The sequence below is a fragment of the Muscardinus avellanarius genome, assembly GCF_963383645.1.
Source record: "Muscardinus avellanarius genome assembly, chromosome: 19".
Taxonomy (NCBI): Eukaryota; Metazoa; Chordata; class Mammalia; order Rodentia; family Gliridae; genus Muscardinus; species Muscardinus avellanarius.
The window spans coordinates 18,549,255-18,571,514 of record NC_137805.1 but is presented as its reverse complement, the minus strand read 5'-3'; the positions used below and the strand labels follow the sequence as shown (position 1 = coordinate 18,571,514).

Genomic DNA, 22,260 nt, shown 5'->3' with positions numbered 1-22,260 from the left:
ACAGGACGATCATAGGCTCCAAGACAGCCTCAGCGACTTAGCGAGGATCTCTGCAATTTAGTGAGACCTTCTTTCCAAATAAGAAATAAAATCGGGTTGGGGGTATAACTCAGAGGTAAAATGCTCCTGGGTTCAAACTCCAGTGCCACACATACACACAAACCCACAAAAAACTATCATATTTTCATAAGACAATTTTCTCTTGACTATAAAAATTTCAGTAAACATACCAAAAAGAAAATAACAGGAAGTTATATTTATATGAGACATTTTTTTCCACATGTGTTTCAATTCTGTGCCTAATGGATTCAAATCTTGAAAGCAAAAGTAAACTCTGTATTTTAGATTCAATACTTGGTATATTGTGTTACCTTCTACTTACCAAAAAACTTCACCTATTCCCAGGTCAAACCAAACCAATTTGGTTCACACTCCGAGCATGAAGCCAGATATTAATCATTAATGTCTATTAGACCCTGGTGTGTCTGCATAATCTTGTACCCCTGTGGAACCTCAGTGATCAAAAGGATGAGACAGATGCAGCCTGGCGGTCCCTTCACGTAACAGCACTTGGTTATGGGAGAAGCAGCACAACTCGGGCTCCTCTTGAACTCCTCCCCGTATTTCTCAGGCTCTGTCCTTTGTTCAGGAATTCAGTGCCTGTCAGTTAGTTACTCAGTTATTTTTAAATTGCAATGTAAAAAGCCCACCAAACTTTAATAATTTTAAAGACAATGTGTGCTCAACCACAGTACTTAATGCTGAACATTTTTCAGCACACAAAAACCAACTTAGTTTACATAATACCACCTATGGAACTTTAAAGTCTTTAGAAACAAATACTATTGATTTATAACAAATTTATGAATAGGAAGCTTAGAAAAATGAATCTGGGTTTTATTTCAGGATATTCAGTATTACACATTATTATAGAAATCACTATCTTTCTAAGGTGACTAGCCAGAGATTTACAGGAAAAGCTTTTTGTACCTGGTAGTAGTATCGGAGAACCCAACAGAGTCCTTCCACGTAGGACTGCACAACTTTACGACGGAATTTCTCATCAGCTGCATCAACGTCGAACTTGTTCTTGTAGTACCGCTGCTTCCAACCAGCCTCCCATAACCTGAAACCAGGCAAAGCCAGGGCACGCTGAACTATAAAACGCCTTCAGAACAGACGGTCTACTGATGTATATCTCAGATCAATTTATATATTTAATGTCCAGGGGAAATGAGAACGAGTTAAACAGTAATGTCAATGCAGTCAACTAATTATTTCTAAAAAGTCCACTTTCCCAGGATTTACCAACTTAAAGACAGTTAAACCCCAAAAACTACCAGGTACAATGGCACATGCCTGTAAAGGAGGACAGCAGGTTTGAGAATAGCCTCAGCAATTTAGCAAGACCCTATTTAAAAATTAAAAATAAATAAGAGGTCTACGGGTATAGCTCAGACATAGAACACCCTCGGGTTCAATTCCCAGCACCACAAAAATTTCAATTAAGTTAAAGAAAAACCCCAAATACCAATATAAAACTAGATTTAAAGAGAATACAATGGGCATGGTAGAGCAAACTTGTAATTCTAGTACTTGAGAAGCCACCATGCCTGGCTTCAGAAGAATATTTTTAAACGTAAATACCAGTTTATAAAGCTGAACATGGTGGTGCACACTGGTAATCCCAGCACTTGGGAGGCTGAGACGGGAGGATCACAAGTTCTCGGCCAGTCTTAGCTACTTAGTGAGGCCTTGTTTCTGCAACTGAGACCTTGTTTCAAAATAAAGAATAAAATATAGGGGTGGGGGTGTAGCTCAGAAATAGAATGCCCCTGGGTTCAATCACCAGTACTGGGGGAAAAGTTTATAAGATAATGTAGGGAGCCAGGCACCAGGGTGCATGCCTGTGATCCTCGCACTCGGGAGTCTGAGAAGAGGAATGTAGGTGTGCTCGAAGTCTTGACAACGCGCTGAGCCCACTCGCCCAGGAACCACCTCTCTTCGTATGACCCATATTTCAATTGGTTGGTATGTGCTGAGTGAAGTGAAAGAAAAGGGATTTGTTCTCAGGGCCTACTGCTAGTCATGGCTGGCGTTTCAGGCCAGGCCTTTTTGAATCACATCAAGCAGAGCCTCATCAGATTTGAATTTGCCTATGAAGGCTGCATATTGACAGGGTTTGTTTCTGTACTCAATATGCTATTCAGCAAAGTAAATCTTACAGCTAATAAAAACAATATTTTGCATTGTAAAAAAAATGTAGTGAAGCTCTCAGGAACCTAGCAATATGTGTTTCAAAAGCAAAGAAAATACAATGGGGCTGGGTGTGTAGCTTGAAGGTAGAAGCTCCTGGTTTAATCCCCAGTACTGCTTAAAAAGCAAAACAAACAAAAACCCTTAGGAACCAGACAAGAATATACATCTATTCTCTTGATCCCGCCCGGCCTCATTCCTCCTTCAGCCAAGAGTTGTTGATGCTTTAAGGGAAGGAGAGAGACATACAGTCTATATCTCTTTATATCTACACACACGTTCAGTGGGTCAATTAATCCACTATCACTAATCAGTGCAAATACCAAGAACTATATTTTCCCCCAAACATAATTTAAGTACCTATATTTCATTCTCTAATAAAATATTTAAACATGTCATTTAAGAGGAAATCAAAGATCATTTTAAAAAAGTAGGGACAGAATGAAAACATTGAGATAATTCTCCATTAAGGGTTTTGTTCCAACATGTGCCAGATCATACATATTAATTAGTCACCTTTCAAATTATGCCATACCAATTTTAGTGTCCCCGCAAAGAATTCACAGAATATATTTTTTGTGTGTGGTATCGGGGACTGAAGCTAGGGGCATCTTTCCTCTGAGTTACAGCACTGTTTTTTATTCTCTATTTTGAAAGAGGGTCTCACTAAGTTGCAGAGAGCCTCATTAAGTAGCTGAGACTGGCCTCGAACCTGTGATCTTCTTGTCTCAGCCTCCAAAATATTGGGATTTCAAGTGTGCACCACCACTCCTGGCTTCATAGAATAATAATTATAAGAAATATCTTCTATCCATAATGTATATAGCCATTGTTTTAGAAGATACTAATAAGTGCTAAGAACTCCAAGCATTTTACCTTGATTATTTCAATACCAAGATTTTTTTTATCACGATGGCTACACGGTAAATAAACAAAACAAAAACCATGCTCAAATGGAGAAATTCAGTTATAAAAGTAGAGGGCAGAAACTAAAGATAGACCAGGCAATGTTTGATCACTGGCCTACAGGGAGCTGGCACAATGGGATATTAGAAAAATGCAGACCACACATCATCCCCGTGAAGTTTCTACCATCAATGCGAAGCACACATTCTCCACGTCCGTGAAAGCTGGAGCTGTGGACTGCCGGTGTCTTACCTCTGAAACACACGGTCCCCTAAACTCTTAGCAGCCTGTTTTTCTTGTTGTGTTGGTTTGCTTCTGTGGTGCTGGGGATTGAACCCAGACCCTCACCCTGCTAGGTAAGCACCCCACCACTGCTGCATATCCCAGCCCCCAAATGGTTGGCCTGGCACCAGGAGCTCAGGGTTCAAATATGGATTCAGGTATTAATCTTATTATATAATCACCAGCCCAAACTTCTAAATTAAGGAAACAAAGTTTCCTAGTATAAATTTTAATTTTACAGCTAAAATCATAAAATGTTAACTATGCACATTTTAATGTTTAAAAAAATTATGTCTTAGAATTTTTGCATATTTTCATTTGAGAAAGAATCTTTTCAGTTGAAAGGATTAAAGCAAGCTATATTACTGTCCAAGTGTAACTAAACTTTCTAGGTTAAGCAGCTTGAAAACGTAATCTCCAAAAAGTAACATTCAAATCACACCATCAGAGCTAAATGCCTCCTGTCTCGCCAATCCAGGGCCTGGTCTCAGAGGGAAAGTGGCTTGGAGGATGAAAACCTGCATGCATACTAATCTAGATACTTGGGTTTAACAGCTATAGCTTACACATCTCGCTGGAATTTACTGACTATTCTAACCCTCCACATTAATTACCAGTGGATAAAAAGATCACGGGCAAGCAGCAAAAGGCACTGCTGCCCTGAGCTAAACAGCATTAATGAGACCGCATCTATTTCAGCAATTTGTAACAAAGCGCTTCGGAAATGGCGTCACCTGACGTTATCCTCTGGCTCCGGGTCACTGTCGCTGTCTTCTGCTTTTCGCTTAATTCCTCCTATTGGAGACGGGGAGCCATCAGATGTGAAACTCGTATTAGGAGATACTGAAGGACTCTGCAGAAAATTGTGACATTACAGAAAGATTGCATTATTCATTTTACATTAAAAAGTTACATCCAACTGCCACTACCTACCATTTTTCCCCCCTCCTGTGGTACTAGGGGTGGAACACAGGGGCTTTCTACCTTCGGGCTACACTCCCTGACCTACTTTTATACTTTATTTGGAAACAGGGTCTCACTAGGTTGCTGAGCGCCTCACTCAGTAGCTGAGGCTGGCTTCAAACCTGTGCGATCCTCCTGTCTCAGCCTCCCGAGCGCGGGGATGACAAGCGTGCGCCACCACGCCTGGCTACCTACCATGTTTTATGGTGACACATTTTAAAGCTATTAAATAGATACGGTAAATATATTTAGAAAGTAGAAACTGATCTTTCCCCACTCTACTCCACTCCTCAAAAGAATAGCAAGTGCCAAGCTTCCTACGCTTAAACTAAAGAGTTAACCTTAGGATAAAAATTTGTTTCAGAACAGTGAAAATCTTAACTTTTATAGATTCTTTAAAGTTATAGGACTTGGATTTTGTTTTCCTTTGGTCATATTATGAGTTAATAATCAACTTATCAAATAGCAAAGTTGTGAGGGAAAACAACATACAATGTGTGTGTGTGTGTGTGTGTGTGTGTATTACCTGTACAACAATAAACCTATAATAATATATAAAAGAATGAATGCTAGGAAGAATGAAAGCTAGGAAGAATGAAATTAAATACAAGTGTTCAACCTAGTAATAACCACTCTGAAAAGCAAGAGTTCAATGATAATTTCCCCCCAAACTATGATTATTTCATATGGTTTTAAAATTCATTGTACAAGTAAAAATTATTCATCCTAGAAAATGCAGAATTTATTGGTATTGCAAAGACTTAGGCCACTTTGTTTATTTATTTATTTATTTATTTATTTATTTCCTTATTTATATTTTGCAGTACTGAGGATGGAACCCAAGGGCATTCTACACCCCCAGCCCTGTTTTGTCTTGTTTTGGTGGTACTGGGGGTTTAACCCAGGTGATTTTCTACCTCTGGGCTATACTCCCAGACCTATTTTATGCTTTATTTGGAAACAGGGTCTCACTAACTTGCTGAGAGCCTAAGTAGCTGAGGCTGGCTTTGAACAGGCGTGATTCTCCTGTCTTGGCCTCCCAAGCGCAGGGATTACAAGCGTGCATCACCACACCCAGCTCCAGCCGTTTTTTAATTCTTTATTTTGAAATAGGGTCTCACTGAGTTGCAAAGGGCCTCACCAAGTAGTAGCTGAGGCTGCCCACAGTCCTCCTGTCCAAGCCTCACAAATGCTGGATTATAAGCGTGCGCTACCACGCCCGGCTCTAACTTAGGCCACTTTCAATCCTTTGTTAGCAGGCTGGGGACATAGCTGAGTGGTAGGGAATTTTGCCTAGGATATGGGAGGCCCTGGGTTCCATCTCCAACACCGCAATAAATAAAGAAAAGTCAATACAGCTTCCCCTTTTGTTAAATTCAACTAACATAACAGGGCCCTAAAATATTTTGATTGATTTCATTAAAAACTTTAAAAAAAATTCTACTGTATTTAAGTTATGGTTTTGTTTTTGGTTTTGGTGGTGCTGGGGGTGGAAGCCAGGGGCTTTCTACCTCCAGGCTGTACTCCCAGACCTATTTTATATTTTATTTGGAAACAGGGTCTCACTAAGTTGCTGAGAGCCTCACTAAGTAGCTGAGGCTGGCTTTGAACCTGTGTGATCCTCCTGTCTCAGGCTCCCAAGCCCGGGGATTGCAAGCATGCGCCACCACACCCGGCTGTATTTAAGTTAAATGATCAAATACCTAAGGGGCAGAAATCATTATCACAGGAAAGTTTTCCTTCTATCATTCATACTATATAGCAAATTAATTTATCATAAAATTGCAGAGAACTGGGCAGGGTAATACATGCTTGTAATCCCAGTACTTGGGAGACAATACAAGAACTGCAGGTTCTTGGCCAGCCTCAGCTACTTAGTGAGGCCCTCTGCAATTTAGTGAGACCCTGTTTCAAAATAAAGAATAATTAAAAAAAAAAAAAAAAGGGCAGGGAGTGTAGCTCGGAGGTTGAATGCCCCTGGCTAACATCCCCAAACACCCCCCAAAATAAAATAAAATAGGATGACCTCAGACATAATAAAGCCACAGGTCAGCATACAAAATTTAAAACTGCAAGCCGGGCATGGTGGCGCACACTTGTAATGCCAGCGCTTGGGAGGCTGAGACAGGAGGATCACACAGGTTCGAAGCCAGCCTCAGCTACTTAGTGAGGCTCTCAGCAACTTAGTGAGATCCTGTTTCCAAATAAAATATTAAAAAATAGGTCTGGGAGTATAGCTTGGAGGTAGAAAGTACCTGGGTTCCATACCCAGTACTAAAAATGAAATAAAATAAAATAAAAAAATAAAACCGCAGATACGAGAGCTGGGCATGGTGGCGCACACTTGTAATCCCAGCATTTGGGAGACTGAGACAGGAGGATCCTGTCTAGCTAAACCTAGTACCTTTGAGGTACTAGGTTCCACCTCAATACCTCAAAAACACATATAAAACACATATAAAAACACATAAAAAACACATATAAAAACAAAAAAACACATATATATGAGAAAAATAAAACCATATCTATGAGGAAACAAGCTACCTGAAAAAAAAAAGCAATGTTGATCATCAATAGACAAGTACTGAAGACTAACATGGCTAAAAGCTCAAAATAAAATCTTTTGCAAAAATTTCATAAGCTGCTGTGCGTGGTGGCGCACACTTGTAATCCCAGCATTTGGGAGGCTGAGACCAGAGGATCGCAGTTTGCAGACAGCCTCAGCTACTTAGTGAGGCCCTCTGCAACTCAGTGAGACCTGGCTTCAAACCAAAGAATAAAAAATAAGGTAGGGGGTGTAGCTGAGGTTGAAAGCCCCTCGGTTCAATCCCCAGACCTGCAAAAACAAAATTAAAAAACAAAAATTTCATAAGCTTAAATGCTTTTTAAGTAAATGAATCATTTGCCTTCATGGTTTTTCTTGGTGGAGAGCATCGTGAAGATGGACTCCAGCCTGTGCCTCCTCTCTATACAGAGATAACGATGTGATGAGGGTTAGGACAGGACCACGGAGCAATCACCAACCCCTTTCTACTCTCAGTGCGACATTGCTGACTAACAATCACCAGGTGGCTCTAGTCCTGTGGAACCTAATACTGGAATCTTTCTTTGTTTGTTTGTTTGGTTTCTTTTTGTGGTACTAGGGATGAAACCCAGGGGCATTCTACCTCTGAGCTCCACTCCAGCCCTGTTTTTTATTCTTTCTTTTGAAACAGGGTGTCACTCATTTGCAGAGGGCCTCACTAAGTAGCTGGGGCTGTCTTTGAACTGCGAGTCTCCTGTCTCAGCCTCCCAAATGCTGGGATTACAAGTGTGTGCCACCACACCTGGCTGGAATCTTTCTTAAAGCAATCACAGCTTGTAAATTTAAACCTGTTTGCCTCCCTTAAGAAAAATTAGGGGGGGGGGCATTCTACCATCAGCAGGGCACTTGAGCAAAGCAGGCCTCCACGCCTGGCTCTGTGGGGCTGCAGCCTCACGACGCTGAGCGATGGGTATCAACTCTTCACAACCCCTTTCCCTTGCCCTCCACACTCCACTCTTAGTAGAACAAGAAAACAAAAATCTAACAGTACAACAAATGTAACAAAACCCAGGCTACTCCACATAGGACACACAAAACCTCACTTCCCAAATTCTAAATCTAAGATCTGAACACTTGTGCGAGCCAGGCGTGGTGGCATATACTGTAATCTCTGTTCTTTGGAGGCCGAGACAGGAGGAACACAGATTTGTAGCCAGCCTCAGCAACTTAGTGAGACCCTGTTTCAAAATAAAAATAAAATAGGGCCCTGGATTCACTCCCAGCATACACATGTACGCGCAAACACACACACACACACACACACACAAACACAACAAACACAACGTTATGTGAATTTATGTGATTCAAATTAAGTGAGTTCTTTGATATAGGAAAAATTCCAGGTATAAAGTTGCCCCGTAAAGGGATATAAGCAGCAGTACTTTCCTTTCTAAGGAAAGGCTATTAGAATCGTGAGATGTAAATACCCAAGCACACGCACTTCCTTCGGATGTACCACAGCAGAGGGGACACAGTGCTGAGCCCCCCTCTCCCGTCCACTGCGAGGCTGTGGTCAGTCTGCCCTCGGCCCTGGGGCTGCAGTACGACAGAAGCTGGTAGACATAGAATGGCCTACTGGCTGCAGTGATTTGATCCTGCAGTTTGGCCGACAAAGTTGGCCTGAGGAAGGATACCATGGCCAAGTCCAACCAGTTCTTACGTTGACAAGCAAGGAGCAACCAGGTTTGCACAGTGAGGTCTATCTTAAAACTTTTATTCAGAAATGCTCCAGCCGGGCGTGGTGGGCACGCTTGGAATCCCAGCATTTGGAGGCTGAGACAGGAGGATCGCAGATCATGGGCAGTCTCAGCTGCTTAGTGAGGCTCTTTGTAACTCAGTGAGACCGTTTCAAAATAAAAAATAAAAGGGCTGGGGGTGTAGCTCGGAGGTAGAACGCCCCTGGGTCCCATCCCCAGTGCTGCAAAGAAAAAAAAAAAGTTTCATGTTGAACTGGTGAGCAAAGGTCTAAAGAGGTTCCCAAACTTATCCGGCTTGCCATCCCATTTTTAGGACAAAAAAAATTATTCAGTGCCACCCCCCATGGAAATCTACCTTTTTAAACGCAAATAAACAGAAAGATGCAGTAATGAATTTGCATTCTTTTCCGCACCTGTATTTAACTCCAGCTGACCCCTTCCTGGGGGACCACATCGCCTACTTTGAGAACCAAGGACACCTGGGGAGTGAGGGCCTGCTAGGTGGCAGTGGCTACGGCCTCAGGTGCACTCTGGGAACGGAACACTGTCAGGGTGGAGGAGGCAGCAAGCAGTGTCTCCTGAAGGCTGAAGCCAGTAAGTGGCTCTGCTGACAGCCTAATGCTACTCTGCAAATGCCCTTACTGACCCGAGCAGGAAATAGGTCGTGTCCCGGCCGGGAGGTGTGGGACGGCCCCGCCATCCTTCTGCCACCCTGCCCTTGGACGCGAGCAGCAGTGGTGGTCCCTTCACATCACAGAACCTGCAGACACTTAGCTACTCCTCCACAGTCACATGCATTCACCAACATTTCATATTGAAAAAGAGAATTTTAATACCTCAAAAAGAAATAAAAAAGAAATAACATACACAACTCCAGGCTAAGTAATAAGATTCGAGCACAAACAACTAAGTCCAAGAAGTGTGTGGTGCCGCCCCGGCACTCAGAGCCAGCCACTTACTGAGCCGTGCATCCTCATCTCGTAGGCTGCATGCCTCAGGTTCCCGGCGACGTGAGAGCCTGCTGAGTTTCTGGAGCCCAAAGCATGAGGGGTCAAAATCCCACTAGGAGTGAAAGCTGGTTGATCTCTCTACACACAATGGAAAAAATACAGACATTAGAACTCCCAACAACACAGGTGACAGGAAGAAAAAGGCAGCGGGAAAGTCCTCACTATACACAGTAACTACCTAATTCACCAAAAGAACAATGACACTGTTGGGGGAGTGCAAACTAGTTCAGCCGCTATGGAGATCAGTGTGGAGGTTCCCTACAAAACTGGGAACGGGTCCACCGTAGGATCCGGCCATCCCACTCCTGGGTGTCTTTCAAAGGGGTTGAAGTCAGAGAACTACAGCAACATATGCATGCCCACGCTCACAGCAGCACAAGTCACAAGAGCCAAAACATGGACTCAACCTAGGTCTCCATCCACAGATGAAGGGATTGCAAAATTATGGGAAATATACACAATGGGATTCTACTCAGCAGTAAAGAAGAACAAAATCATGTCACTTGCAAGAAGATGGAAAGACCTGGAGAGCGTTAGGTTAAGTGAGATCAGCCAGGCACAGAAAGAGAAGGGACATATGTTTTCTCTCAAGTAGGGAGCACTGGGGAGACCAGAGGGACTCCAGATAATGGCGGTAAGACCTCAGCAAAGCTAGAAGGGAAGGGTGGGAGACAAGGCTGAGGTTGATGATGGAGAAGCGACATTCGAATATGTGCTCTGACTGCCAGGAAAACACAGCACACGCAGAGGGAACAGGAAGACAACTAAGTTTAGTGTCATGTCCTCGAAAGACTAGCCTGCCAAAGATGGAGGACGAGAGTGTAGTGACTTTCAAGATACAAAGGGCTGGCTCTTTATTACGAAACCCGCGTCTGACTACTGTGAACCACTCCAACAGGCAAGCGCCACTCCACTCCCACCTCCTGCCATCCAGTGTGCCCGACTCCCCACTTAGACAGGGCTCTCTAAACACTGACAGCAGTGTTCCTCCAGGTAAAAAGGAAGCCGGTGGGACATCCTCCTAGTCAGGAATAACGTCACTGTAAGGAACACCTTCCTCACAGAACAAGTCAAACTCACCTTCATTCTCTTTCTTTTTTCTTTCTGTCGTCTTCTAAAAGTGTCCTAAAAGTATAAAATCCACATATTCTGTCAAATAATTACACAAAGATGTCAGAGTTAAATATTACCAGGAATGATTTGGTAGGCCACTTAAATTTTAAAGTTGGACCCCAACAATCTAGGTACATGATTAAACTAGGCCACAGACGATGTGTTCAAAGTGCTGCTTATCAAACTTAAGATCAGTAGAAAGACCCAATTTAGATACAATTTACTTGTTCTTAATTTTCTTTAGCTTTTTGTTGTTTTGTTTTTGTGGTGCTGGAGATTGAACCTAGGAGCATTCCACCTCTGAGCTACACACCCAGCCCTATTTTTTATGTTTTATTTTGAAATGTCTTACTAAGTTGTGGAGGGCCTAATAAATTGGTACGGCTGGCCTTGAACCTATGACCCTCCTGTCCTTACCTCCCAAGTACTGGGAATTGATTTTACCCTAGACAGAATAGGATGTCAATATGGAGAAGACACACACAAATTGGTAAGAAAACACCAATCTTCCGATTCAGTTGAAGAGAATTAAGAATTTTTTTAAAAATCTATAACATAGCCCGGTGTGGTGGTGCACACTTTTAATCCCAGCATTTGAGAAGCTGAGACAGGAGGATCGCTGTTTGAAGACAGCCTCAGCTACTTAGTGAGGCCTGTTGCAACCCAGTGAGACCCTGTTTCAAAAATAAAGAATAAAGCCGGGTGTGGTGGCGCACACTTGTAATTCCCGCGCTTGGGAGGCTGAGACAGGAGGATCGCATAGGTTCAAAGCTAGCCTCGGCTACTGAGTGAGGCTCTCAGCAACTTAGTGAGACCCTGTTTCCAAATAAAGTATAAAAATAGGTCTGGGAGTATAACCCGGAGGTAGAAAGCCTCTGGGTTCTACCCTCAGTACTACAAAAAATTTAAAAATAAAATAAAATATAGGGCTGGGAGTGTAGTTTGGAGGTAGAATGCCCCTGGTCCCATTCCCAGTTAAAAAAAAAAAAAAATCTACAACGTGCTATAGAGCTTCTGTTACATTATAAGGGCCTGACTGGTTCAACAGAGCTGAGAGAAGTGGGACTTGATGCTAACACCAACCTTTACTTCCAAAAAGTCAACCCGATGGGAAGAAAGAAAAAGTGTACACAGACTCTACATGCTCACTCTGGGCCAATTTCATTTGCAGGAAGGGGTCCAGTCCACGCAGGCTGCGTCCCTCTACTCTCTCTCCCTTCTCTCTCCTCCGTCTCTTGAACCCAAGGGCACCCTACCTCTGAGCTACACCCCCAGCCCTATTTTTTTATCTTTTATTTTAAAACAGGCCTCACTAAGAGGCTGAGGCTGGAAGTGAACCCAAAATCCTTCCGCCGCGGCCTCCCAAATACTGGCTTGCACGCGCGCCAGGCGCCACTACATCTACTCCCTCCGCTCTTCCAACCCGCAGCATGGTTCCAACTGCACAGGATTCTGAGCTGTCCCGCTCGCTCCCCTCAGCTCTGAGCACTTCAAGGACCGACATGCATGCTAACCTCCCTAAGCTCAGGGCACTGAAGTGACCACCACGCATGCTAGCCTCCCTAAGGTCAGGGCACTGAAGTGACCACCACGCATGCTAGCCTCCCTAAGGTCAGGGCACTGAAGTGCAGCTAAGGCGGCCACAGTGAGTGCCGGGGCGTAAGCAGGCCAGCAGCAGAGTGCTTGCAGCCTGCTCAGCGGCTCAATTTCTGTCCCCTCCAGTCATCCTCTCCATCGCCACAGAACAACTTTCTCCAGCCAGGAGCTGGAGCTGGAGCCGAGGATAGTGCTGGCCCTTTAGTTGGGGCGTACCCCAACTTCAATGACTCCTAACTGCAGAAGGCCTGCGAGCGCGCAGTGCTCATCTGACACCACCGCTTCCTCCTGGCTTCGGGAAGGCGCTTCCCCCTCCTCTGTAGTGCCCAGCAGCTCCCCCGTGCTGGTCCCATCCCCCTTCACCTCGCAGGACCCATCTACCTGCTGGTGACTCTCCCCGAGCCCCCTCCCTATACACAGCGCCATTTCCAGAGTCCCCGTCCCACCTGTGGCCCTCCCAGTCGTTCTACAACATGAGGGCGGCTCGGCACATTTGAGTTGCTCGGACAAGATGCCCTGGAGTCACTCTTGAACCCTTCCTCTCTAACTCCCTGCACTGAATCCAGGAGCTGATTCTAGAGAGTGCCCCCTCGCCCATGGTACTGGGGGCTGAACCCAGAGGCATTCTATCCCTGAGCTGTACCCCAGCACTTTTTAATTTTGTTTTGAAATAGGGTCTCACTAAAATGCAGACAGCTTTGCTGAATTGCTCAGGGTGGTCTGGAACCTGGGCTTCTCCTGCTCAGCCTCCCAAGTACTGGGTTACCATTGTGTGCCTGCACGCCTGGCTCCACTGGTTCGAGTCTTAAAGTGCATTCAGAACCCCACCACCCCACACCTCAGTGCCACCACCAATACTGCAAGCGCCCGCTTGGCCTTCACCTCCAGGCTCAACAGGACAGCCGGGCAGTTCTTTGATAACAGGCGTTACAGCTTGTCACTTTTCTTCTCCCGGCCCTCCACTGATGAAGGCTAGGGCCGCCCCTCCCTGCAGGGCGTACCGCTTCGTGCCATCCCGGCCAACGAGGCCTGCCTGCTGCGCGTCCGCGGCATGTCTACTCTAACGTCTGACAAGATTTCCTCTCCCGAGAAAGCGGGAAGCCTCGTCTGTAGCTAGGTATCACTAATACTCAGAACTCTCACTGGCGGGCACCTGGCAAGCCTGGATATGAATACCTGCTGGCTAAATAGGTAGGCAACAGCTGGAAAATAAAAAGCAACATCAAAGAGCATACAATATGAAGCACCTTATTTCTGACCTAACTACTCAAAAAGAAAAAGGTTTCTTTCTGGGCAGTACCATACTGAACCCAGGCCTTATACATCCTAGGCAAACACTACCACTGAGCTACATGTCTGGCCCCTTTATTTTATTCTGAAACAGGGTCTTGCTAAGTTGCCCGGGCTGGGCATGAACTTGTGATCTTCCTGTCTCAGCCTTCCAAATACTTGAGATGACAGGTCTGTGTCACATGCCCCGCCTAGCTGCTAAATCTTAATAATACTCATGCATTCCTTTTCCATCCTCTACTGAGCTTGTCTGTTAAATATGTCTTTCTAAGGGTGCCTGTCACACATACGCAGAAGTGCAGACTAACCTTGTGTGTGCCTGTGCACGCACCTGTGTGAGCACCATGAACACACTCTCAGCAAAGAGCACAATCTTAGACACTCCCACACTGAATGTTGGAGGGTTTCCCTTGAGGCCCAACCCAGCAGAAGTTATCAAAAGACCTCAGGTGCACCAACAAACACCCAAAGCTTTCAAATGCCTCTCCACCTCTCCACTAGGTCAGCTAGGAAACATACTAATTTGCCAGGTGTGGTGGTACATGCCTATAATGCCAGCATGTGGGAGGCTGAGACAGGAGGAGCACAGGATGAAGGACAGCCTCAGCAATACTGTGAGATTCTCAGCAACCTAGCAAGACCCTGTTTCAAAATAAAAAATAAAAAGTGCTACGGTACAGCTCATAGGTAGAATGCCGGAGCTCAATCCCCACTACCAAAAATAACAAAGAAACTCTGAAACACCACTGGGCATGGTGCCACATGCCTGTAATCCCAGTACTTAGGAGGCTGAGACAGGAGGATCATAGGCTCAAGGTCAACCTCATCAATTTTTGTGAAGCCTTTAGTAATTTAATGAGACCCTGTTTCAAAATAAAAAAGTAGGACTGGGTATGGTGGCACATGTCTGTAATCCCAGTACTTAGGAGGCTGAGAGAGGAGGACCTCAGGTTTGAGGCCAGCCACAGCAATGTTGTAAGGCTCTCAGCAACCTAGCAAAATAAAAAATAAGGAGGGCTGGGGGTGTCTTTTGGAGGCAGAATGCTTCTGGGTTCAATCCCCAGTTATCACAAAAAACAAACAAAAAGAAATAAAATAGGGCTGGGGGTGTGGCTGAGAGCTAGAGGGCCCCCAGCTTTGATCCTCAGTGCAAACTAAAGGAAAGAATAATGAAATCTGAAATGCTGCAGTAAGCTATCAAATCCCAGACTTCCTCTCTAATGCCACGCCATCCTCCTTCACACCAATATTTAATGGTACAAAGTCTGCTAAAGCCACATACAAACACTTATCAGTGTTAGCCACTGTCCGTGTGTGCGTGTGCGAGCGCGTGTGTATTGGTGGTGCTGGGAGTGGAACCCAGGATTGTTCTGAGCCCCACCTACAGCTCTATTTTTTAATCTGGAAACAGGGTCTTACTAAGTCACCAAGGCTGGCTCAACATGAGGTTTTCATACTAAGCGGTACACAGTATTTGTTAAACATAAACGGCAGCAGGTGCTGAAGACTGTATTAAATTAAACAAGTGCTCCAGCGCCGGAGCGGTGGCGCACGCCTGGAATCCCAGCACTCGGAGGCTGAGACAGAAGGACTGCGGGTTCGTGGACAGCCTCAGCTACTCAGTGAGGCCCTCGCAACTTAGTGAGTCCCTGTTTCCAAATAAAGAATAGAAATAGGGCAGGGGGTGTAGCTCAGAGATAGACTGCTCCTGGTTCAGGCTCCGGGGACATTTGATGCCTCAGCTCCATAGTTCTGTAAGTGAATTCTATATGTGAAAACTCTTGCTATATTGCAGGAAAGGGTTGCCAAGCACAGAAGGCAACTTTTGTTACATAAAATGATGTCCAAAAATAAGAGACCCCTAGAGTTATAGTACACTAAGTCAAGAGATCTGAAAATCTTGTCAGACCCAATCCTTTTTAAGCTGTCTGATCTTAAAGAGATGCCCCGATGTTACTGTTACCATTTGCTCAAAATAGCCTGCCAGCTTTCAGAACCCTGTCAGTGCAAGGATTCCCTTCCTTCTGGCTTCCCTGTCCCGCCCCCAGTGCCTCCAGGCCCCACTCCCCCAGTTCTTCTCCACAGACCTCTCTGGAGGCACCAGGGCTTCAACTCTCCCTGGGGACTTCCCTCTCCAGGAGCTCCCAAGAAACTTAATTTCCCGTCATGGCTTCCGTACCACCTCCGTCAACTACTGACTTCTCTAGGCTACCCGGCAGCCCCTCAAACTCAACATCACCAAGTGGAAACCAATCCCCACTTGGCTTCGCCCAACCGCTCCAGCTCGGAGCCTGCTGTTGGAGTGAGCGGCACCTTCTCCTCCAGACACTTCCCCAGCAGCGGTGACCAACTCCCAGGGCTGCCATCCCACCTGCCTTCCTGCTTCCACTTCCTTAATGCCCCCACCTCCTTCCTTCCTGCCCCCCACCTCAAAGCCTCTGCCTGGACTGACACAATCGACCTGGGCGCCCCACATGCTACTCCTACAATGAGTTCTAGGTTTGCACCTGGCCCCTAGAACCTGGACCTAAGCGTTTCCTCCAAGACATGACAACCACTAGCTCAGTGACCACATTCTTCTATGCTTGGGGGCTTCAGTCATATCCTATTGGTTAGAAGTGTTTGGGTTTATGTCCTAATTAAGGTTATGGAGAGAGGAGAAAATTACAACGTTACTCAAAAGGTGTGCAATACAGAGTTCCACACAGCAAGCATCACAGTATCACAGCACTGGCCTCTGGAGATCACAGTAGTGCTGCCGCACCACAATGCTATGACAGGACACCGAAGTTAAAGTACAGGCACACGGTCGTCATGGCCTGCTACAGACAGGCGCAATTTTAGCTACTGCAATAGAAGCACTTTACCTCATCATCCTTTCTCTTTTTAAAAATGCTATCCTCAACTTCACCAACTGCTAACATGATCATCTGTACTCTTTGCAGATTGACATAACCACTTTCTGTAAGGTAACCCTGTAAGTGATAAAATACATGTAAAATGATCTTCGTAGAAAAGCAAATACTTCTGTTCTGAAATTATTCAAGAGAGAACTTACCCCCGTTTTGTGTACCACGTTTTTGTATATGTTAACCAAACGGTCAATGGCACCTTCCCTGCCACCAGGAGACAAACGTCATGCGTTAGGACCAGCAGGCTCTGCAAGTCAAAAGGCTAAGCAGGGATGGGAGAGGCACACAGGCTACTTACCGAATCTCTAGGGACGGCAGGTGAGGGAGAAAGTCGTTCCCCACAAAGAAGCACATGAAGACCCAGTCGTCAATGCTCCTCTCGATATCAAACGTGAACGGCAGGCTGGCCATGGTGAGCTCTCTTTCCAAGTACTACAACCAAGAGGGGATGCCGCCAGTAAGGACCCAGAGCCCAGGCCCGCAGTCCCGCGGACCCCCATACTCACCTCACGCAGGACATTCAGCCTCAGAAAGATGAACTCTCCTTCTGCACTCGGGAGACTATCTGCAAGCTCGTCGTGCTGCGAGGAGGGAGCGGAGAGCAAACAGCTTGAGTCCAAACATGCACCACTTCTCAGTCAGAGAAATGCTATGGCTTTTAATAGTGTAGGTAAAAATTTAAAAAGCTCACCACTTTAAGATAAAAAGATTGCCCAACACTCAAACACAACTAAACCAGGGATCAGCAACTATTTTCTGTTAAAGGGCCGGATAGTATATACTTTAGCCTTTGGGGGACACATATAGTCTCTGTTGAACATTCTTTCATGTTTTAATTACATTTTTACAAGCCTTTAAAAAAACATAAAAGCCATTCTTAACTCATGGGCCAAGTCTGAATTAACTGTAGTTGCCAACTGACCTACATCCAACCAATATTAGTAATTCGATGTGTAACACCTCTAGTCCCTTTCTGTTAATATCTATGCACCGATGCCTTTATTGTACTGCATATCTGAAATGGTACAGTACGTATTTGTTTTTATTTTTTGTGGTACTAGGGATTCTACCTCAGAGCTTCCCCAGCCCTATTTTCTTTTGTATCTGGAAACATGGCTATGTTGCTGGGCTGTGAACCTGCAATCTCCCTGTCTCATCCCCAGGTGCTGGGATCACAGGCGCGCACCACCATGCCCAGCTCACTACGTATCTTGTATCTGTTTCTTTGCTTTTCACTATTTCCCCCGGATCCGTATTTTAAAACAGAAACTCGTTTAAAGAAAACATGGACATAACCAAGTGATCCCAAAACACTGTGTATTAAAAATGTATTTGGAAGCTGAGTGTGGTGGCACGAGTTTGTACCCTAGTACTTGGGAGGCTGAGACAGGAGGATCACAGGTTCAAGAACAGTCACAGCAAGAAGTGAATCTCTCATTAACCTAGCGAGACCCTGTTTCCAAATAAGAAATAAAATCGGTGTGGGGGTGCAGCTCGGAGGCAGGACGCCTCTGGGTTCAATCTCCAGTACAAAAGCAAACAAACCAAAAGTATATTTGCTGAGTCTCTTTCAAGAATGACCATTAAAGTAAGTAGCTTCTATAATAAAAAGCATGCAATGTATATTATCTGTGAGAAGTACCCTTATCTTCACCAAAAGAACATTCTCCTATAGGATATGTTACAAAAAGTGTAACGTATAAAGAATGAAGGTGTGAGCTGGCGTGGTGGGCACACTTGTATTCCCCGTGCTTGGGAGGTGGAGACAGGAGGATCGCGCAGGTTCAAAGCCAGCCCCGCTGGCTTAAGAGACCCTGTTTCCAAATAAAAAAATAGGTGTCTGGGAGTGTAGCCCGGAGGTAGAAGGGCTTCCAGGAACTCCAGTACCACACACACACACACACACACACACACACGAATGTGTGCATGATTTTAAATGTAGGTTTAAAGTGCTTTAAAAAAAACATCTGAGTCCAGCATGTACAGCACATGTTTGCAATCACAGTACCTGGGAGGCTGAGACAGGAGAATCACAGGTTTGCAGCCAGCCTGAGCAACTTAGGCCCTCTGAAATTTAGACCCTGTCTCCAAATAAAAAATAAAACAGGGCTATGTATATAGCTCAGATATAGAATGCCCCTGGGTTTAATCTCCTGTATCACCCCTGCTCCCTACCCACGCAAACACAAAAAGATATATCTGTGTAAGGGGTAAGGTTTTTAAAGTAAGACAACTTAAATACACTTACGGCTGTTTCACTGTACACTTAAAATCGGTTAAAATGGTACGTTTATCTATATGAATTTTTTCTGAATGAGGCAACTACCATGGAAAGTGCTTACCTTGCCCTTCTTTTCTCTTGGCAAACCTTCGCAGTCCTTGACCTCATGGCCAAGCTGGTTACAAAGACCACAGGGTTTGGGCTTGTTAGGTTTGAACTCCTCTCTAATGATGGTAAAGTTGGGTTCATGTGTAGCAAGGCCAAGCATAATGAGATCAGCTGTCAATCAACAAGAAAAGCACCCAGCAATGAGCACCGAGATCTTCACATAACCACCACGAGCCCGACGAGCACACACACATGCCACGCAAGCACACACGCGCGTGCCGGGAAGGCAGTCGAGCTCCTAAACGTCCTTGCAGTTCTCAGGCACTCGGGGGACTTTCCACTATAAAGGCGTGCGTGAACATCAGAAGGTTCAGGATGAACAGGAGAGTGCGCACCTATGATCCCAGCCACTCAGGAGGCTGAGACAAGAGCAGTGCAACCTAGTGAGAACCTCTCCAAATAAAACACAGAGAGGCTGGGGAGATAACTCAGTGGCTGAGCGCCTCTGGAGTCAATCTCCAGCACTGCCAAAAAAAAAAAAAAGAAAGAAAGAAAAAAGTTGAAAACATAGTAACAAGTGATCACTGATCACAGATTAATCAGCAATTCAACAGTAATTACTCTAAAACTTAAAATAAGCAAGGAAAGGAATTTTAGGCAATAGTGAGTAATTCCTTACTAAATACCAACCCTTTAGGTTGCTATGGTTCAATCTAAAACAAGCAAATCTCAAAGAAAAAACTCACCATCAGCTCCACATAAACAATGATGAGTATTTGGGTCATGGTTAGGCTGGGCTACGAAGGAGAGAGACATATAGTCGTGTCAGTACAGTCTTATGACAGAGATATCGCGTCTTTTGTTTTTGGTGTAGGCCAGTGCTCTGTCACTGAGCTACCCCGCCTGGCTCACCGTTTCTGCACAGAACCTATGTTCAGTATCTTTAAGTGGGCTTTACCTCTTTGTCTTCTAATGTAATCCATGATTTTGTGTTCCCCTTCACCAGGAGCACTGGCATCAGATAAAATGACCTGTGAAAGGTTGAACAGTCACGGCTCATTCCCATTTTTCTACTGGCACAAAAATCAAAAGAACCGAGTATATGAAGAAAAACTGAAATAATTCTCTTAAGACAGTCATAGTAGGTGGAAATTTTTCTAATAAAAGTATGTGTCAAACTTTACTACTTTATTAACTTGCTATGTGAGATGGAAAAGAATGAGATGGTAATGACTTAGCCATCAGAAGGACCGAGCAGGTCCTAAGTTCCTACTATTGTTACTACTCTCCAGGAATAGAGGAGTAAATCATATGAAACCCAAGAATAACCTATAGAAGATAGCAATTAAATATAGTTCACGTGTCTAAAGCACACACTTTTGAACCTAAAATCACACAAAAGTTCATTAAAAGTTGACTTAAAATTTCAAGAGAACATAGCCATTTTTAAAGGCAAACACACAACTAAATGAGGCTGTATTTAGAAACCTAGTAATGGAATTCTTACTTTAACAACCGTATTACATATATATTTTAAATTATGAACCCCATTTTATGGCTTCATAGTGATGGTGAGAACAAAATTGGCATGGAGAGGAATTCAGCTGCCAGAGCCTGATCATGCGAGGCACCCCATTTCCAGTAACGTCGGCAGCTTCTCTTTTCCCTGACAGTCAACTAGCATTTTATGGTGAAAAAAAAAGACAAATAATATCGGTCATATCAAAGTGCAGCCTCAATGATCACTCTAATCTTTCTGAAGTACCGAAATGTCAAACTTACTGTCAAATTCTTCCACCCTGGGTCATTATTTAAACGATCCGCAATGTAATAGCGAAGGCATTTGGCAAGATTGTCCATGAACTCCGTTCCCTAAAATGATAGAAGGAAATGAATTAGCCTATCATTTAGAAGTTAGCAATAGCTAGCAAAATCTGAGACCACTTACTGGTGTGATGCAGTTGCTGTCAAATCTTTCTTTTATTTCTTCCGGAGGAAGAAAGCCACCTGAAGAAAAGAGGCAATGTCTTGTTGTCCCCAGAAAAGTGAGGTGAACTGCGACACTGAGGCAGAGCAGTGAGAGGCTTACGAAAGAAACAGGATGCTGACATCGAGGGAATAATGCTCCCCTTTTAGGAAGAAAATAAGATCCTTCCCATCAAATTTAAATTAAGCTTTTAATAAGACTGCCAAAAGCCGGGCGTGGTGGCGCACACTTGTAATCCCCGCGCTTGGGAGGCGGAGACTGGAGGATCGCACAGGTTCGAAGCCAGCCGCGCTGGCTTAAGAGATCCTATTTCCAAATAAAAATACAAAATAGGTCTGGGAGTGTAGCCCGGAGGGAAGGGTTTCCAGGAACCCCAATACCACCACCACCAAAAAAAAAAAAGGGGTTCCAAACAATATACAGTACAAAGAGTATACTGTTAAATAAAAACACTAACAGTATGAAGTTCTCTCTGCAGGAGAACACCACACACACAGACACACAGGTTGAGGGATGTGATTTTGAAAAGTTCCTAAGGAGTCAGAAAATGAATTTAAAACATGGAGTTTATCACAGCGTTATAAAGCAATAAAACTATGAGACAGCTGGGTGTGGTGTTACATGCTTGCAATCCCAGTACTTGAGGAAAGGCTGAGACAGGGGGATCGCAGGCTCACAGCCAGCCTCAGCTACTTGTGAGGCTCTGCACAACTTAGTAAAAACCTGTTTCAAAATAAAAAATAAAACAGGGCTAGGAGTACAGCTCGGAGGTAGAAGGCCCCTGGGCTCCATCCCCAGTGCCACAAAAGTAAAAAATAAATAAAACTGCAAGCTAACATGACACAAATGCCCTGTGTTTTCCTCTGCATCATTGATTAGCTGCTTCTCAAGAAACCAATATATTTCACAATATCTTCAAAAAAGATATTTTTAAGCCGGGCGTGGTAGAGCACACTTGTCATCCCAGCACGCAGGAGATTGAGTCCAGAGGATCCCAGTTGGCAGCCAGCCTCAGCCACTTCATGAGGCCCTCCGCAACTCAATGAGACCCTGTTTCAAAATAAAGAATAAAAAACAGGGCTGGGGGTGTAAAATTCGGAGGTAGAATACCCCTGGGTTCCATCCCCAGTACCGCCAAAAAAAAATAAATAAATAAATAAGATAAAAAGCATTTGTCATAAAAAAAAAAAATAGGTTTTAGAGTCCTAATTACAAGCTGTGGCTTAGTAACTATATACTTTCATACCTCTAACAAATTAATATAATATAAAATTTATTGTAATTATAGGCCTAGGACATGTTTTTCTCAACTACAGAGTATAATCATCTTGAGCC

The 22,260-nt window shown here is 44.4% G+C and overlaps 1 protein-coding gene across 2 annotated transcripts in view; it reads right to left on the bottom strand.

Annotated features, from left to right (window-relative positions):
* XRN2 (5'-3' exoribonuclease 2) overlaps positions 1-22,260 on the bottom strand; it is a gene marked incomplete at both ends in the record, with an annotated part of 71,280 nt that overhangs the window by 35,678 nt on the left and 13,342 nt on the right. The window contains 13 exons of one of the 2 annotated variants that reach the window (XM_080716621.1): positions 991-1,126; positions 4,179-4,297; positions 9,648-9,776; positions 10,779-10,823; positions 16,565-16,672; positions 16,756-16,813; positions 16,908-17,041; positions 17,116-17,190; positions 18,952-19,109; positions 19,685-19,735; positions 19,897-19,969; positions 20,721-20,810; positions 20,887-20,945. In XM_080716621.1, coding sequence (XP_080572747.1) covers positions 991-1,126; positions 4,179-4,297; positions 9,648-9,776; positions 10,779-10,823; positions 16,565-16,672; positions 16,756-16,813; positions 16,908-17,041; positions 17,116-17,190; positions 18,952-19,109; positions 19,685-19,735; positions 19,897-19,969; positions 20,721-20,810; positions 20,887-20,945 — 1,235 coding nt within the window. Of the gene's footprint in view, positions 1-990; positions 1,127-4,178; positions 4,298-9,647; positions 9,777-10,778; positions 10,824-16,564; positions 16,673-16,755; positions 16,814-16,907; positions 17,042-17,115; positions 17,191-18,951; positions 19,110-19,684; positions 19,736-19,896; positions 19,970-20,720; positions 20,811-20,886; positions 20,946-22,260 lie in introns of those variants that run through there. The other variant, XM_080716622.1, reaches the window with a different exon arrangement.